Source organism: Paramormyrops kingsleyae, chromosome 2, assembly GCF_048594095.1.
Source record: "Paramormyrops kingsleyae isolate MSU_618 chromosome 2, PKINGS_0.4, whole genome shotgun sequence".
Lineage (NCBI taxonomy): Eukaryota > Metazoa > Chordata > Actinopteri > Osteoglossiformes > Mormyridae > Paramormyrops > Paramormyrops kingsleyae.
In genome coordinates, this window is record NC_132798.1 from 2,944,601 (window position 1) to 2,964,844 (window position 20,244).

The 20,244-nt window shown below is 39.8% G+C and overlaps 1 protein-coding gene across 5 annotated transcripts in view; it reads right to left on the reverse strand.

The window, feature by feature from the left end:
• Window positions 1–20,244, reverse strand: part of pappab (pregnancy-associated plasma protein A, pappalysin 1b) — a 142,025-nt gene that overhangs the window by 97,762 nt on the left and 24,019 nt on the right. Inside the window, exons 1-3 of one of the 5 annotated variants that reach the window (XM_072703535.1) lie at window positions 14,321–14,392; window positions 8,798–8,871; window positions 4,890–5,973 (exon numbers count right to left, since the gene is read on the reverse strand). In XM_072703535.1, the coding sequence (XP_072559636.1) occupies window positions 4,890–5,767 (878 nt within the window). In that variant the 5' untranslated portion in view covers window positions 5,768–5,973; window positions 8,798–8,871; window positions 14,321–14,392. Of the gene's footprint in view, window positions 1–4,889; window positions 5,974–8,797; window positions 8,872–12,179; window positions 12,345–14,320; window positions 14,886–20,244 lie in introns of those variants that run through there. The other 4 variants (XM_072703524.1, XM_023809601.2, XM_023809602.2 and 1 more) reach the window with 4 other exon arrangements.

Genomic DNA, 20,244 nt, shown 5'->3' on the forward strand with positions numbered 1-20,244 from the left:
TACCAGGTATTCGGTGTTCCTGATTGGCTGGGAGCTGGGAGGGAGCAAAAACATAGACAGTCCAGGGTTCCCTGAGGACTTGGTTGGGAATCACTGTGCTAGAGGCTATTTATAGGTGGCAATTAGCCCAACTGCATATTTGAAGACTGTGGGAGGAAACCTGCACAACATGGGGAGAACATGCAAATGCCACAGACAGAGAGGAGGTAGACTAACCCTGGAAGTGTGAGGCAATAGTGCTACCTACTGAGCAGCCAAGCCACCCGGACAGAAGAACCTGGAATAATTCACATACATACACAGACACATCAGCAAAGCCGTGTGAGTTACGGATCCTAAATGCTTTAAAATTATTAAAATGACCAGTCTTTCCTGCCATTACTAAATGAATGTGAGTTAGCTAACCTTAATCTACCATTATATCAGCAATCCAGAGAACCTTACTTATCACTGATCACATTTTTGAAGACTGCAACATAATTGTGCAGAAGGAGATTTGCAATAAAATGTCATGCTCACAACAATGAAATGTGTCCTCTGTATTTGACCCATGTGTGACATAACAGGGGGCAGCTATTATTGAGCACCCAGGGATCAATGTGTAGGGGAGCTTGCTCAAGGTACCTCAGTGGTCAGGGATTTGAACCAGCAACCTTTTTAATGCAAGCACACTCCCCTAATCATCAGGCCACCACTGCCTGATGTACTGTATTGAGCGTTTCACCAGACCAAGCAGTTGTTCCATGACCTACTCTATGTCCTGTATTCCTGTTACTGACATTTGTATGTCCATCAATCCATCCATCCATCCATTTTCTCCCGCTTATCCGAGGTCGGCAGCAGTCTCAGCAAGGAAACCCAGACTGTATGTCTTCGGATTATAATTCAGAATTGTTTGCTTCAGCCAAACTGTTGACAATTCTGAGAATAAATTAAGGAGCTTGGATCCTCTCCTTTGTCAAATCATTACATTAATGTTACATTTTTTAAGACTACAGAGCAAGCTCTCCTTTATGAATGTGACCAAGGGTTATAACCTTCCGAAATTCAGTATTCTTCTAAATAGTTTTTGATTTCGGTCTAGTTGAGAAAAAAATACCCACAATGCCTCACTAAGTTTATATTTGCCTCGCTCAAAGGAATAATAACAATAAAACAAATCAGCATTATAAAGGCAACTCATTTAAAACAAGAACAACAACCCAAAAACACACACCTGCTTCACGAGAATGCCTCTAAAAAGTCACATATTTAAATATCATTAAGAAAGCCATAAATGGAGGTTTCCTGGGTTCAGTGAAAGGAATTCTAAGGGATGCATACCAGGCTTATATGTCAACAAAGCATTACAAGACCAAAGATACAAGCAGAGAAACAAACGCTGACACAAATCTGGTGTGACAAACGGAAAGCTAACAAAGCCAGCCAGACACAAGCAGGGTCTTGGGTTCCCGTCTCAATCTTCGGGGTCGTGAACTAGGTGGACTGGCCATAAAAATGCTGCTACAGGCTGTTAGGAAATGGCATAATGGCAACCAGAACCCCCAGAAACATTTGTTTCCTGGTGGTTCCAGACAGTGCAGTGGGTCCCGCCAGCATAGAAAGTCACAAGCATTACCTCTGGCTGCCTTACAATAGCAGACCTACACCATGACAGTGCTTCTTCACTCAGCCTCCTCTCAACAGGGTCTGCTCATATTATCAGATGAAACTTCCTCCCTCAAATTCAACTCAGGGTAATATTTAAAGGTCTTTCTTAAAGGGACAGGCCACTTAATGAGAACGTTTAAGCTTTGCCACCCAAGGGGTGATGGGGAGGGCTGAACATAGTTTATTTTTAGTCAGTGGAAAATGATGGATTGGCAGGTTAATTATCCAACACCTCTAAAGCAGCGGTTTACAAACTTTTATACTGCTTGCCACCTCAGAAAGTATTAAAGTGTCTGTGTACCACCATTACGACGTTGTGCCCGAGAGACACCGGGTAAGAGCGTCTGTTATTTTCCGTGCGCCATGTTTATCGTTCGACATTTTCTCTCTTGGTTCTAGCATTTGCTGGACGTCTGGTTGTTGCAGAGTGTTGCTGCTGGTGGCAATATCATCATACTCTTTATCTTTAGGTTTTAAATGTTTAATTAGATGACTAGTGTTGTACGAATCTGACTTTGTATCTCCCCTTGACATTTTTCTAGAGCACAGTTTGAAGACCGCTATGCTTTGAATTTTATTAACTTTGTATTCCAGAACTGGAGATATGTATTTTGCTCATTTATGATGTAGCTAATACTTTATTACATGGTATCAGTTACAGGCATTGGCACATTGTCACAGGGATGAGTACGAGCATATGGGCACAGTATGGGACCCGATACCGATAATAGTATCGGTGCATCTGTAGTTTTAAGTAAAAGTTTACAGACAATAATTAAAAAGTATAGAGGAAATAGCTGTAATTCAATCAATAAATATTAAGGGCTTTTGATTTTGTCAGTTCCTAATCAAATAAGATATATATATATATATATATATATATATATATATATATATATATATATATAGTTCTTCATTTAATTTCATTTATGTATTTCATATAAAGGTTTGGATAGGATGGGGCACGTTGCTCTTTTTTTACACACAAATTTGTACCCAGACAGAAAAACATGACATGAAAGCAGGTAGGTTCAAGTCTGTGGCATCACACTGACAGACTCACCCAGACAGCCCAACCGAGCACAGCTAGAAAAAGCACTAGTCTAGAGATGCAATCAGAAGTTGCTAAGACATGTCACACTCCATATTCATGAGGGCATAATGACTAAATAACTGATTGGGGCTGCACAGCAGGAACAATGTTTTGCTTAATGTAATGTGTTACAAAGATTGCTGTAATTAGGGTTATAATTTTACTGTTATTATCGACGACAGACTAGTGAAAATTGACACTGGAAAACAAGATTATGGCAGAAATCTAAAGCTAGAAATTCCCATAACACTATTACAAAAAGCAGAATTCACTCTACTTGCTCACAATCAACTATTCTATTGAATCATTAATGAAAAGACAATTGGCTTAAATGTGAAGACAGGCTTTCGTAGGTACATGTCTGACACCTCAAAGTGTTTTTCCTAAGCTGTTTTGCTGTAATTAGCCAATGTGAAACCCAAAGTGCACAGAAACATGGTGGGAGGGGGCACAGAAACATGGCGGGAGGGGGCACAGAAACATGGCGGGAGGGGGCACAGAAACATGGCGGGAGGGGGCACCTCTCATGCATCTTCCCGTAGCGCACATGGTCCCTCCCAAATACTCTGGAATGTTCTGCTTTCTGAAAAGCCCTCTCTGAGGGACACTCCCGCTCTATAATGCTGCTGGAAATCCTGTCCCAAGCAGCAATTGCCTCTCTCCGCTGTCCAGTGGGACATGGTTTCCATTCACACTCACTCTCTATAAGTCCTTTTTTATAAGCACAAAATAAATCTCAAAATTCGGAAAAATATTTCAGACATCTCCAAGGAAAAGATCTCTATTTTTCCTCTCTTCCAGTTACCAAGAGAGCAGTTTGTTTCGGCCCCAGAGCAAGGGAACCTTATCGCTCTTGAGCAAAGGCCAGAGTGACGCATTTACCCTGTAGGATGTAACCCGCTGGCCCGAAACGCAGAGCCACGTGAGTTCAGAGGCGCAGAGGTGAAGCTCAGATGATGAGCTGTGCCAGGAAGCCTTTTATCACGTGATCCAACCCCAGACCAAGAAATTAACAGGCTTGCCCTGCTACTCAATTTCTAATTCAAATCAATTCACACGTAACCAATCTACCAACAGAATCAATGAAAGAGTGTGACATTAAAATTAGCTATGGCAAGCTAATCTTCTGCATGAGCTACGTAAGCATGGCAATAACAAATATGTGTTTCACAACGTTAACAAAGTAGCGATGCTGCAGGAGACTAACTTGTTTCTGTGCTCTTTTAACGTGATTTATAAATTTAAGCTGAACAACTGATCACACCCAAGTACAGATTTAATAAAGTGATGCTTAAATTAAAAACATTCCAAGCAGGCTGCAAAAGCTGGCTTTGTCTGCTCTTCTCAAGATGTTAAGGGGGCATATGGTTTACTGGAACAACAAATCCTACAAGCCTTTTTCCAGCTGTTCCACAGCGAGGGCCGATTCGGCTGCTCAGTTCTGAAACATGGCAGAGGAATGAATGGTCCACGTCGTGCAGACAAACCACTGACTACCATGAATATGTCATAGGTAATAATGCAATTGAGAAGTACTGGAATAAATACAGACCAAGTTACCCTGCTGCAGATCGCGCCCCACAGTGGAATATCCCGTGTCTGTTAGCTGTCAGGCATCCTAAATTCACAACTGAGGAATTCACATCACAGTAATGTGTTTTCACTGTATTGTAACTGAACTGTGTAACACACAAATATGCAAGCATTAAGTGCAATAAGTAAATGCGGTAAACTGAAAAACTTGACATGGTTTTGCATGCTGGGATCTCCTACCTGTAGCTGTGCAGAAACTATATATATATATATCTTAATAATAATAATCTTAATGACCAATTTCAAGATGCACTTGGAAGAATGTAGTGGAAGAACAGTTAATATTACTATTGAAGTATAGCGCAGTATACAATCGAGGCCAGTGAGCTTCTGGACGATTCAACTAAACTTGTGTGCCAGGAGATGGGGTTAAAAAATATATCATACAATTGTTTAGTTTTGGGGAGGGGGGGGTGGAGGCAGTAAATGTCTTATTGTCTAGGGCTGCTCTGGAAATCCATCTCATCCCCATTGAAGCAAGAGAATGACATTTACATGAATTGCTTTTGTCAAAACTCATCGCTAATAAATGTGGAAGGAAGTGCGGGCTTACCGTAGTGGTGAAGCAGGATTAAAGCACGTCTTCGTGACATCAGTGATGTTGGGGTTACAGCAGTCTCCTTGATCGTAGCTGAAGTTATCCCAGTTGCATTCCGGGTCACACTCTTCGTTGCCCTGTTTTCTATCCGGACAGTTAGTCCTTTGCTTCTTGCAGTAGCCAGCATCGAAACCTGTAAGCGTATGGTTGCATTCGGGGTCGCATTCCTCGTCGCCAACTTTGCTAATGTCACAGTTAGCCAGCACCAGGCGGTGTCGCAGCGAGGAGTTGTACACGTTGTGGACGGTCAGCTCCCAGGTGATGTTGTACATGCGGAAGGCCTCGTTCAGGTGCTGGTGCTGCAGGTGGATTTGGTGCTCCGTGACGGTCGGCTTGTGACGGGAGTCGTCGTAGACGTTCACTACCCGGTAGCGCACCGTCTTGGCCTTGCGGAAGGTCCAGAAGCGGTTGTAGTTGATGGCCACCTCCACGTTATCGCAGACCGTCTGGCCACAGGGCGGTGGCTCCAGCACGGTGTCCAGCCACCCTCCCGCGTCTCCCACTCCTGGGCGACCTGCCCTCTCTGCCTGCGGGAAGCTGCCATCTTTCACAGTGAGCCACTTATGAGAGGCGTTGATGAAGCTCTCATGGATGACCAGCTGGCCAATGTCATCTGGCTCGTCTCGGCTCCTCCTCCGCATGTCCCTCATGATCTCCGGCTGGTAGCGGGCACGTCGCCATAGCCGCAGGTGCTCCACCATACCACGGTAGTTGTGGTTGAGGGCATTGCCGCCAATCATCAGCACCTTGCACTTCCTGGTGAGGGGGCTGAAGACCTCACCTGACTGCTCGCGGCTCACGGCGACCTGGGCGCCGTTCACAAACAGGTTCATGTGCTGCCCATTATAGGTGACGGCCAGGTGGGTCCACTGATGGGGCAGGTAGCGTGTGTTGGAGGTAATAGAGGTGACCTTGTGGGCACGGTCAGTCTTGAGGGAGAAGAAGAAGCGAGGATCTCGGTTGCCCTGCTCGCTCACGGCTTTGATTCCCAGCAGCCAGCCCCGGTCATTGGAGGCATAGAAGCACTTATCATAGAGTCCTAAAGCAAAGAGAAACCGCGGCTCAACATTAGCAAAAGCTGAAAATCTGTACCTGTTCTTACCAGTGCTGGTTTAATTCACTGTCAAAGTTGCCTATGTTCATTACAACACTTTTCATAGTCAGCTCTACATTTACAGGAGATTTATAATATCCACCTGCTTATACATTTTTAAGCATCTAAATTCATGCTAGCACATCTCACATATAAGTATTTTTGGCGTGCTTTCTTCTGTTTGACATGCCTGACTGGAAACCTGACTTTTTTTTTGGTGAGATTTTTCGTAAGCGGGGACGTCTGCCACAACATTCCTCTCAAGTGCCCCCCTAACAGCGCAGCGGTACATGCATTTGTTCAAAGGGAAACACATTTCAGTACGCTGCCACTGCTCCTGCAACCAAGGAGAGAGGGAGCAAGATGCAGACGGCCGTCTTGGGGAATACAGGGCGGTGAGAAAACGCAGATCTGAACAAGACCAGAATGGGGGAGACACAGAAGGAACCGGACTGCAGCGCCATCAGTTGTATAAACGTATAGCTTTGCTACACTCTCTGAAGACTCTTCCTGTCATCCACATCTCCCAATAGCTTGCACAGTGCCGCTTGTGGACAAATAACAAACTGTAGTGCAACAAGTGAAGGGAAGCCAAGGTCTGCCTCCTTGGGTAGCAGGAGATAATCAAAAAACATTAAGTAATTCACTATGGGCCCACAAAGTTCAGGCCTATGACCCTGCAGAAGATACAGGCAAAGCTGGAGGTGGGCACAGATACATTACTACCCTACATTTACATACTACCCTTTACATAAACCTGAGAAAAATGTTGTGAGGAACGCACATGGATGCAATAAAAGGCCTTAGATTCAGTCTACGGAGAGCAGCATAACACTATACAAAAATATTACTTATACGTAGAATTTTATTTCATAATCAAAAACTGTTAATTACCAGCTGAATATGTCATGTCATGATACTGAATGATGTGGTTTTCCTCCACCATAGTCTACACACAGAGGATTAAAAAAAGTAATAATTTAATTGCCTCAGTGATGATGAGTTTATGTAAACATACTGCTCTAGGTTGGTGGTTTGAGGTGTGTAGGATCTGCAGATTCAAAAGCGTTGGTTCCACAGGTAAATTTACCCGATGGGGGTTTGCAAAACATTCTGGAAAAAACGTAGCACCGTAAACAGTGCTGGCTAACTTGGTTCCCACAGCACGTCCACATTGCTCTTGTCCCAAGACCACAAGACTACAATGAGCCATCTGCTAACAATCAGACCCTAACAGTGTGGTCTTGTATCAACAGAGCAAAGGTTACATGAACATTCAGTCTATTTTCCTGAAATGTGCCTCACCGTGGGGAAGTTAAAAATCAGAAACGGTCCTTTTCTGCAAAAGCCTTATTATGCCAGGGGCTCTAAAGCCCCTTTTTCTGTTTCGCTTGGACGGCATATGTTAAGTTCCGGAAGGTAACGTGTTCTTACATCTGAAGGAAACTTTTAGGGTTATAATCAAAGAGGCAAAGTGTAGGAGGGGGCATGAAAAATGAGAGTGAGCTTTAATTGCATGTATGAAAGCGTTCATGTATGCTTCCGTGTGTGAGCGAACACGCATTTGTACACTCCTGTTTTACACACGTTCAGCACACCTGTAGCGTGCATGCATGTAGGAGTGCAGAATGCTTCGACTGTTGGAGAAAATATCCAATAATGATGACGCCTCTGAAATAAAGATGTTCAGTCAGTACAGAATACAGAACACTTCACAACATCCCTTCCCATGCTAAGAACTTTCATGGGTTTCATATGTGATCTACATTAAAATATTAAAATAATATTAAAAATAAGGTTATTTTCAACAGCGTCAGCAGGATGCAGGATTTTGCCAGTTTCCTTGTTCCAACAGCATCCTTGGTATAAACTAGTCCTCAGACCTCAACGGTTAAATACCCAGTATTTCAGGCAGGTGGGATGGCAGAGGCACAAATAAACGTTGGTTTTGCAAAATATTATGTTTCAATGTTTTCCACTGTCTGGCAGAAAAGCAGTGATCTGTTCACTGGAACTGAAGACATGCTAGTTCACTTAAGTTGAAGCTATACCCAAAATTCCTGAAAGCTTCTTAATGTAAACAGCAGCCATAATTTTATCGAGCTCAAACAACAGAGCACACTTAATTATTCCAGACTAAACAAGCGATGGGTTGTGCTGAGGCAAGGACAACTCTGGTGGTTTGAACGCACCTACCGCTGCGTAGAGTAATTAAGGTACTATTGAGGTCCACAGGTAATTCTGTCTTATTTTGTCAAGTGAAAAATAGTCACGCAACCACAAAAGGTAGTCGCAGCAGATGGCGTGAATTGCATAAATCCACAAAACACCTCATTTATTTCCCTTTATTTGCCCCAGTACAAGAGCAGCTTTCCTGTGAGCATTACTAGTCAGCTCTGTTTCATGTGACATCAGCCTGCTAAATACAGCAGAGGGCTCTGAAAGCTGCCTGTGCGTTTGGTTAAGTCCCCTGGGTGTCTGCTGCTAGGCTAGCGGGAATCGAGGACAAACAGGGGGCGCGAGGACCAGGGGAGGAAACCTGGGATTCCCTGGGGTTTTGGCAGAAAGGCGTGAGTTACAGCCCCACTGCGCGGTGCTGTTTACACATCCTGCCCCCGTGTCCATGTGTGGAATCTGTCTTTGCACAGCAGTTAGAGGTGCATTTATGAGGGGGATTCGATGCTGACCGCAGCAAGCAGAGAGGCTGTAAAAAGTTTCCAAAGAGAGGGTGGGCACCTGTGTTTGTGGTGGAAATCAAATTATGGTTTACCTTGAGTCTTTATTTTATGCACGTGCCATTTATGCCACAAGTTGATGTATTTTCAGAGTCACAGGTCAATATATCTGCACGTGGGGAAAAAAAGCATGAAGACAAAGTTGAAAAGAACAACTTTCCTTTTTAAATATAGTAATCACTTACATTTTTATGACCCCTTAATAATCATTTTCTGCATATAATTCTCTGAACTTTGAGGGTGCCACGTCTGTACCTATGCATTTCAAAGCTTATTAGAAAGGTGGCTGTGACAAACAGCAGGAAAAGCTATGAAATCCACTTTTCATTTCAGCTAGATATGACCAATTCAATATATAATATTAACCTCTAAATACTGCGCGACATTAATAAAAGTTACACAGTTATTAGACAATCATCACTGCTGTTGGGAAGCCAGTGGTTTCTCAGAGCGGAATGAGAGAAAGATGCGAGGGAATATAGTAACAGATACTTCATTTTCATCAACAGCAGTGACTTTACGCAGTAAATTTAAAATAACTCAGCAGTGTGGCAAGATGACAGATTCTCCTTTAAAAACGATACTTTGACTGGTTACCCGGTGCTTGAATTAAGCTTTGCAGCTTTTTCTTTCTTTTTAAAATCAATTTTCACAAGATCAGACTTTCTGCCCACTGGCCGGCATATCCTCAAAATCCAACCCAGTGCCTTTTTTTTAAGCAAAATTAAGTTCACAAAAAATGATGATGATTAAAGACGTGTCCCTACTAAAATACAGCATTGTTAGGGCACGCCAGTCCTAATATAAACACCCTTCACTACCTACATCTCAGTATGGAGAAAGGCCAGCTCTTCTATTACACAGGGCAGGTAAAATGAAAACACTGTCATTGTTCACTTGGCCGGTTCACACCATACTCAGACACAGAACTACTTGGTAGGTTCTTTCAATACAGTCTGACAGATGTGGAAAAGAAGGGACGCTAAACAAGGACTGAGAGCAACAGCAATGTGTGTCGGAAATGGGTCAAGAGGTAAACACTGGAGCACTAGTGGAGTAGCTCCTTCAGCTTTGACAGACCTTACTCATGTCTTGTAATCTGCTCACTGCTTGGAACCTTTAAGTATGAAAAAAGGCAAAACAAGGAGAGCAAGGAGAGTTGATTTATAGAATCATTCATCAGGCTATGGTCAGGACCAGGGACCATCTCCCTTTTTTAAGAGTAGACATGGAATCTATTTATTCACCCTGTGCTATTGCTGGAGGGGAGTAAGGGGAGGGCAGGTCAGAGAAACTCCAGAATGTTAAGGTCCTGGAAGCTGTCCTACTGTCACCTCGCTGTCAGATAGTCACTATCTACCCAAATATGTCTCTCAGGCAGCAGGGTGGGACAGACCCAGCCAGCACTCTTAGCTGTGTGAACCTGTGTTATCCTGCTACGTTTAAACACTTCTAAGGCCAGCATTTGCTGCACTCCTACATCTCTTTCTTGTATATTGTATTATTGTCTTTCTCCTGGTGTCATTTAGCACAACACAGTTCCATTGACTGATTAATGCCCCCCCCCCCATTTTCCCCCAGTACTCTGGGGCTTCCTCCAGGTTCCTAGATCGTGTATCGCCATGACACCACAGCCCACCGTTGCATCTCTTATATTCCTTTCAAAGAACCTGGAACAAACAGCTGTTTTAATCTACTACTATGTCTCCTGCTCCTGAAAACAAGTCATGTGTATGTACAAGCATAGTATTTATGTTCATTTTAATAAATATTCATTTCTTTCCTTGACAGTGTTAAAAAGATTACAATTAATATCCTGTTACAGTCACACTATTACTCCAGATTTTAAATATTGTTTTTGCATGTTAACCAGGTCTTTTTAGTATTAATATTAGTATTAATTTTAAAACCACCCGACGAAAATATAAAATATCTTGTTCAGTTAAAACCCTAAACATTAGGACTGTTAAAGGCATTGGATAGACTGGAGTTAGAGAGGTTCTTCTATGAGCAACAAACCAGAAAAATGTTTTAAAAGGCAAAAATATTCCCCATGGAGAGCAGAGAGATTGGAGTGAGCCCTTTGTTTATGCTCCCAGAAAGTAATTAGGGAAACACACCTATTTAATATTAAGTTATATTCCGTTAGATTCACTGGAGAAATTTTCATTTACTATGCGCTGTTCATGGTCCTGAATTTTGTCATTGTTATTCCCCCAGTCTTCCACTTGCTGCAGCTATTTGCATTACAAACATGCTCTTATGGTTTAATTTATTGATCAATGTGGAATTCACTTGCTGAATACAGCTTGACAGAAATACAAAGACCCACGTTGAAACTGGTGCAGATACTCTTTGTTGTGCAAGTTCCTTTTCTTTTCTTTTTGATGACGATGAAGTTCTTTATTTCTCTTTTTAAAAAGCAATAGTTTAACGGTTTCCATGTAATTATTATGTGCAAAAAAATTCATATGTATTTTAAAATTTTCTTACAGAGATGAAAATAAACTAAATTAACTGAAACTCTTGCAGAGCTATTTTATCATCCTGATGAGGAGGATGGAGTGACGAATGTCTTGCATGTGTCTATCTGCCAACTACCCAGTGACACAAAGCTGATGACCAAACACAATGACGTGTGCCGGGGCAGACAGGGGCAGGCGGGCAGGCTGCAGTTCATTTCACGCCACGCGCTCTCCTGTTGTCAGTAGAAAGAATGCCAGCTCGATCCTATCAAATCAGATTGCGGCATAAATAAAAGTAAATCGCAGTGTGCCATATAAGGGCCACTAAATGAAAAATAAGCATTTAATACATTAAAGATTTCGACTTTCGATTTCGAACGGATGAGTAACAAGCTGATGGGGTCACACATTTACATGACAAACATTTGAATCCGGTATTAAAAGGACAATGATTGTACGAAAAAAGAGGGTAAAGGGTATTGAAGTTACATCCCTGTATGTAGTTAGTATCAAATATCATCATTCTTTTTTTCGTTGTTTCGCTACACCTTATTGCAACTAATTTTAGAACTAAAAGTGTTAATTTGTAATGATGGCGTAATGCATTATAGCCTACTGTGAACGTGTATCCAAATAAAAGAATAAATTAAGAACTTAAATAAAAACAAATACTTAGATAAAAAATTACACATTTGACGTCGAGGTTAAACATCTGCCAATGCAGCATGATGTATATGAACGTTGCATCTTGCGTGCTGTGTACAATGCGTTCGAATCATAGAACAGATAACGCGAAACAACATCTGAACACCAAACTTAAAACGAAATTCCTATAAATCAAAATCATTTTATCAGATCAAACAATTATACATTTGATAGCTGTCCGTTTCCCTTATAGTCTATATATTTCTAGTTATAAGTATACATTGTCAACGTATTTTTATTTACTCACTCGTGTAGAGTTATATATCACCAACCATCATAAACAAAGAGTGCTTGCTCAGTTCTTGAATATTTTAACATCGGGAAAGCCCATCAGTGACATCCCCGGGGTTTATGCGACAGCGAAACTGACGTGTCCTCTAATTCTCCGCCGCTTCCTTTGCGCAGTGCTCGGTGTTTGCGTCTATGATCACCGCTTGGCGAACTGCAACCACTTGAGCGATGATCCCTAAAGAACATTGCCTTCTCTCTATGCTAAATGAAGATTACGCTCTCTATTGGCAGACGAGGGGATCTAAAGGGTAGTCGGAAAACTTGAGGTTTTATAAATCCGAACGCGTTTAACTACAGTTCTCTTTGAGATAACATGCACAGTAAACTTAAACCGAAAGTAAAAGTCCGTTTTTTTATAATTCCACTGTCGAAGTAAGCCTAATACAATCGCGCAATTATCAAAGCTTTAAAATAATTTTGCAAACCAAAAATTAAATTAATAATATTAACTTGGGATATTTCAAAAGTATGATTTCAGATTGCATGTTATTGTATCATTTCGCAATCGTTTCATGTTAAACAACCATATAAAAGACGTAACGTCTCTCTTTCAAGCAGACTCCTAATTACTGGCTAGCATTTGCACACCGTTTTCTGTCTTCAACACATTGAGTACCAAATCCATATCGTCGCCCGTGAAAAGGAAATTTCGCCACGGTCCCTTTCAGGGAATAGCCGCCAGTCGCCGACGGGGAATAGATATATAAGAATAGATATATACTACCCAGCGCTCATGCCTGGGGGGGTCCGGCGTCACCAAGGCAGGCGGCGAATCGGCAGTATACGCGCGGCGCTGGATACCTGCAGAGCGCCGTAACTTAAACTTACTTCTCTCTCAAACTCGGATCGTCAAAGATCGCAGTCCTGATGAATAATGAGACAGATTACTTTATTATGCTGGCCCATACTCAACATTAATCGGTCCATGTTAATGAGATATTTTAAAATGCATGACATATAGGCTAAATACGCCAACGGTGTCGTAAAATATACTGGTATTTAAAATTGTGTTGATATAGGCCTATTAACCTGTATCGGCTTTGTGTTCATAAAAGCGAGCTTACTGCTACGGACGAGCTGAAAACCAGCTATGTCATCTCCTAGTGCAACGCAGGTAATCAGTCTTTAAGATGGACTTTCATTTAAATGTTAAGATGTATGCTGGTTGCCTTTGGTTATATATAGTTTACATAGCAATATTGCAGCACTACCTATATTCCAGTGTCTTCCATTATATATTGTTCTATCTATATAATAAAATGTAGTCATAAACTATAAAAACCAAAATTCAGTGTAAAGCAAGACTTCCTTAAAATGAACAACCTTATAAAGTTTCCTGAGGACGACTGTATGTGGGCTCTGCGTGTTTTACATGACTTCATTAAGGTAAAAACGAAAATAAAAAAACAAGACAATGCAAACTAGGCCTAAAACGCATTACCACCAACTGTTAAATGTAAAAGTGTATTTTTGTTACCCCAAATACTTTTCACCAAAATCGTTACGTCGTTTACAATAACCCACGTAAAGACATCCAACAACATGCTGTTATTGAATAAAAACGTTTACGTTTCATGAATGTAATTCTCAAGTGTTTATTATTATTATTATTATTGTTATTATTATTATTATTATTGGTAACGATATAGAACACTTTCCATTGCTACACGGAGAATCACAATAGTCTACTGAAGGATGCTTAAGGGGCACCTTCCAAATATTTGCCTAGATGAAAATGGGATTCCTTTTACATCGAAAATTATGGCACACAAACATTTCGGACTGTGCACGCAATTCAAAAGTTGTAGACAGTGCCGGAACCATAAACTGTTCATACCCACTTGGGGTGTTTCACATATCACTACATTACTTTGACTTAATCGTATATAGTCAAACTTATTGAAACTTTTATGATTTCCTGGCAAATTTCACTTGCAAAGCACACAATTAATTGAAAAATGTCAATTAAATATGCACACATGACAGATTGTTTCTTTCAATCTCCACTACTTGAGGGAATAGACACGTCGTTGATGTTTTGGGGGTTAAACCCATTCATTCTCTTGGAAAAAAAATAAAGAACAAATCGAATCAAACCTGCTATTACTGCGGGTGACCGTTGCCCTCCTTCTGGTCTGATCCACATTTCCAGGGTAAAATTTCCTCTCGGTACCTCCACAGTCGGCTTCAGTCGTAGCTGATCTCCTCTGCCGGTAAAATAAACAGCTTTTACCCGACCTGAAGAGCTCTCCTCCGCCTGGGAGGAGCGACGATGCTGGCGAGGCGACCGCCGATCCATCCCGGGCAAGGAACGTTTGCCCCGAGGCAGACGTGTGGCACAAGCCCCTGGGAAGGTACTTCTGGCTTCCCTAATGCGCACCAAGTCTCTTTTAGATCTCACCATTCTCCGGACAGTCCCGCACTCAGATCCCAAACACATGATAAAAATTAAAAGGCAAGGCAGCCAGGGAAGAAAAGTCCAAAGTTTCATTTTTCAAAAGAAGAGAAGATAAATTTAAAACGAAATATAATGTAGTGAAACAAATCTCTTCAAAATGTTATATCCACTAAATGTCTCTTAATGTCTTCCCAGTCGTCCTTCAGATTTTATAACAACTTGTCAAGATACAGATTCTACACCAACCAAAAAGGCGATGCTGTTATTTTTTTCCTTTATAATGTTAAGCCACGACCCCCTTTCCTTGCCCCTTAAGCAAAAAGTAAGACACTTCAACACAGATTGAGGGAAAGTGAATATGTTAATTCATACAAGTGCTCCACCTTCCCAATTGAAGGATCCCATTAAACTAGAGGGATGATTAAGTAAGTAATCAATCTGTTTCAGGAGGTTAGAATAATTTCCCTCTCAGTATTTTTTCAAGTCTTGATGAATTTACTTGAGGCACCCGCAGCACTTTTTGTATTTCTCATAGCTTTGTGTTGTTTGCTTATCCTCCGCGCAAAATAGAAAGACGATTATAATATTATAGTAAAAAAAAAAAAATCAAACCCGAATTTAATGCCGGGATGAATTTTCTAGAGTTGAGTCTGGTTTTTCAAAGTTTAAATGCACGAAATTGCCTTGTTTTAAAGCGAGAGGGAATGCAGTAGTAGCATCGTGAATCTTCATTGATTTGCCCAGCTGAAAGCTCATGGGGAGCTTGAGATAGGCGCCCGCTAGTGAAGCAGATCGCTTTTGTATGTCTTTGCAGACTGTACCAAGACGGTCTGAAGTTTATACGGTTTTTATTTTTTTCTTAGCTGAAGTGGGAAGTCACAGGTAACCCCTGAAGACTGTTTTCTTTCTCTGTGCGTTTCTGTGTCGGGACGGTGTTTTTGCTGTTTTGAAATGCCTCCCACGGGTCCCCCTAGTGGTCACAAATTGAACAATACTACACACGGTCAGTAAACCTCCCATTCAGAACATAGAGCAAAACTGAAGCGCACAGCATGACTTGAATTAAAGCAACAAATGTAAAAGCAGAAGCTTTCAAATTCAGCCTAGATGCAACCCGATTAATCAAACTGTGTATAGTCCGTACCAATGTATTGCTTGTTTTGGGTTTTAGCCCATGGCTCGGGAAATGCAGGTTTTACAAAATATTGCTTTCACAATAAGCTGGTATGTTTCTTAAGTACTTGTTTGTGAAAAAGTAAAATGACAAATACGCCTTAAGTTGTCAGCATCAGTGCTCCAATCCCGTGAGTGCTGTCCTCTAGTAAGATTTGTTACCTCTGCGGCTGCATTTACAGCGGGTAACTGCCGCTCTCGCTGCTACCAATACGATCACAACTACCCGCATAACATTTTGACTAAGTTCATTATAAATGAGACAGATAATGTTTTAGGACACGATTTTGGTATCATTTACAAGAAAATGAGCACACAGTCGAAAGCTCGACGCAGCTGATGTTGTTTCAAAGCTGCGGTGTGTGGCGATACCATGGCGATTTCCGCCGCTGGCGCGTTTTACAATTTCTGACAATGACCCAATATGCATTTATCCCATTAGTATTTTAGTTTTTACTAGACACAAAATATATCGTCCTAAAAGGCACACGCAAAATTTTGCGAACATTTGCCTGAAAGTCTCCTACTGATGCTCTTAAGGTAGTGGGAATACGAAAGAAAGGCTGATTGGAGTTCATTGTTTTTCTTTTACACATTTTTCATTTGTAAAGACTATGAACTCGAAACATTTCACACTGCAGTCTGGAGTAAAGGCTGAGCTGATGCATTAGTTAAAACACGGCATGTGTACGTTATGCTGCGATCACTTCCTACAGGTTGTGCTCTTGTTCCCAGTTTCTTGTCCTCACAGCTGCAAAGGACCCCCCTGCAAACAGGTGACGTCATCTTTACAGAGGAAAGCCGACTGGCACATAAGGGAACAATAAATGCATGCTGACGGTGCCTACATATATATATATATACACACATTTTGCCGTAACTTAATGCAAATGATATTAATTTTCAAACGGATATAATGTACTCATATATTTTAAAATTGCAACTAAAATGGATTTTTGTACCTTTTAGTTCCATATTTATTTAATGCATGACGATGCAGGAAAACTGGAAAAGATACTTTACATTCTAACATAAAGGAATTTCGTCAGGCATAGATGAATAGTAATATTCCACCATTTCCAGAATTAATTTTAGAACATCGACATCATTATGATGTGAAATTACAGCACATCTTGTCGACTTGGAATAAACCAATTTTATGTTGATGCTGAACCGATTACAGATAAACCGTCCAATATCCAGCCTTAACCTCTCAGGAGGTCGGGGTCACATTATGCAGTGTGGCCTATATGTGATTGGCGTAAGCCATACACAAACATCTAGAGAATGAAATTAGATATCCTATATTTCTCATTACAATATGGATATACATGGTAAATTGAGTTTCTAAATAGTGATATAGAGTTAAAAAAAAATGCAGAACACCTTATCAGGCTAACTGCACATTACATTTAAATGTCACCAGACTATGAAGCGTATAGTGAAAGAAATAAGTAAAATGCATTAATCGGAGTAGAGTAGGATGACTGTTGTGTTTATAGGAAATAATATTAATTCTCAATTGCATTAGTTTCTGGTTGAGTTTGATGACTTTAAAGTGATCACCTTGGGAAGAAAATGTTACTTTCAACCTTATCAAGATCTTATGAGACCACAAAATATGGGATCAAAAATCTATTGAATTTCCCAGTTAAAATGCCATAAATTGTGTTTCGGTCACCTCTCTGAGCTACAGCATGTACCCAGACTTTGGCTCTGAATTGTGGTTTAACAAGACTATCCATCAAGATTCAAACTGGCATTAAATTATCTGACAAATCCATTAGACAAAACAGTATGATTATATAGAGTGGGACTGTTAAATTCAGTATATTCCCCTCAATAGTAGTATAGTCTCAGTAGAATGTGAAAATTGTGTATTTTGTTGTAGAATGACCATAATATAATAGTAGATTAAGAATTTTTTTCATTAAAAAATGTCAGAATCCTGGATGTTACAAAATCACATCTGTCAGTATACATTCCAGCACATCAAGAGTCATTTTCACTTTTTCGTTGTAATTGCTAGTAACAGAAAATATTATTTATTAAAATCTTTCTAAGGACAATCTGTCATAGAGCTAACTTAGGAGTGAGTCATGTTCTCCGCTGCCTGTTTTCATAGGGCTTCCATACAGATCCCTATTCTTTTAATTCTTGCTTTAATTAGATGTACTGTAGTTGATTCCATGGGTCAAACATAAATTATATACCATTTCACACAATCAGGTGTTAAAATAACATGGAATAAACATTAATTGATAAGTTGTCACTCTTGGTTATTCCACAAAATTCATAAGCTTTCTTTTTTCCAGAGATTTTTATTTTATCTTTTATCCTAATTTGCATATGCGGTCAGTACTTATTGTCCAAATAATCGCTTCAATATGAATATCAGGCATTGAAAATAAATGAAAACAGTACTAGAAGTATTAAAGTTTAATACTCTAAATGTTTCAACAATGATTTGATCAAGGAAACTAAGGCAAGTCACTTGCAATCATTCTAAATTCAATATTAAATTCAACAAGATCATTCCAAACACCTGGACATCACTATCTGTAGCCATGACTTGTTTACCAAGAGCATTTCCTGGAAATAGAACTTAAAAACAATATTCTGAAGAAAGATTTGTTTTGTCTTAGGAAATCACTTCCAATTAAATAAAATGGAGAAACTGATTCATTTGATCATTTTCACACACAGTTTTTGATGCATGGTGAGTTATTGGAGAATGCAAGACACCCAAGACTGCTCTACCAGATCTGGTTTTAGGACAATGTTCCATTTATTCATGAAAAATAAGTGTTGTTTCCACTTCAGATGACACGAGATATGATCATTGGATGACATGCTAAGGAATTCAGAACAGATTATCAGAAAACAGATATGTTACGAAGCATAGAGCATCTCCAGTATTTTGATTCCACCGGTTCCATGATGAAGCTATCACCAATGTTCTTTTTCATTATGCGTTTCACACTGATTATAAATTACAGGCATTACCAGTCAAAAAAATGTCACATGTATTAATCACATAAAACAATAACGTGTTATATCCTTATGAGGCAACATTCCTGACAAACTGCATATAGGATGAACATGATTTGTAAATGAAATTATTTGGTTTCTTCATGTACAGTATGTCAGGATACGGTATATTGGTGACAGCTTGTTAGAATATGTTGTTTTATACTTCATTTCCTTTCTTGAACAATATATAAGAAGACTTCTGGGATTACATTGAATTGTAGGTATCCAAACTGCCTAATAATAGATCTGTTATTTTATTGCTACAGTAAGCAAAAGTTATCTAAAAGAAAGGAGAATTTACAAGACCCTAAATATACAATCCTCCCCATTACCATAATGACTAATGGGAAATGTGTTACTCTATTATTAGGCAGTTAACACACGTGTGTGTGTGTATATAAACAATTCTGATGTGTCATAACATTAAAGACATAGAACATTATTCATTGCTGAAAAGATTATTATATGACATAGGCATTGAAATTCAGCTTTTACTTGCTTGCAAGTAGTACTTTTGCTGGAAATGAATAATATTCATGTCACAAGTTTAAATTGAACCGTCAAACAAATATAAATACAATGCTAGCTATAATAAAATTGATATTTATTGCTGTGATCTGATGATTTCCCGAAACAGATGACCAAAAACCAGTAGCACAAATACATAAACCGTTATTAAATATTTCAGCTTTATTGCATGTAACCCACAATAAACAATCAATTTGTATGATAAGTTGTATATTTTTTTTCTCAGTTTTTTTGTTACTTTTGTCATTTTTTTCTTATCTCAGTAACTTTTGCCCTGGATCAGAAGAAATGCTTTTATTACAGAAATAAATAGTAACAAACATAAATTACCCCAGAGGCAAAACTGACAGTTCAGACAACGAAGGTGTACATTTGAGCATGTTCAAATTAGTCTTGAAAATTAGAGAAAATTAATATGTTATGGCAATATGTTTGGAACAATGACCCATGAACTCCCATCTGTGTTAATTGTACATTAATTTGGAGATGTGACATTTTAACATTTTTATGATTATAGGTTTTAAAATTTGGTGTGATTAATTGCACTAATTAGTCAGAAAATTGTGCGATTAGTTCAATTTTCAATTGATTCCCAATCCTAATGAATATACATTTAAATTTCAAGTTCCCTTCAAGTGGAGGGAAAATAAAGGATAAATGAATTAATAAATAAATAAAATAATAGAAAATCAAATTATCATTATCTAATTTAAAACTTAAGCAGTCATTCCAGCATTGAAGACAGGAGAGCTTCCTGCTTATTTCTTGTATTCCATCAATATAAAAGAATTCCAGTGATTTTTTAACTTATCCCTTGTCAAATGATTTGAAAGAAATGACAAATTCCTGCCATACATGTGTTCAGTACAGTGGGAGCACTGGTTACCAG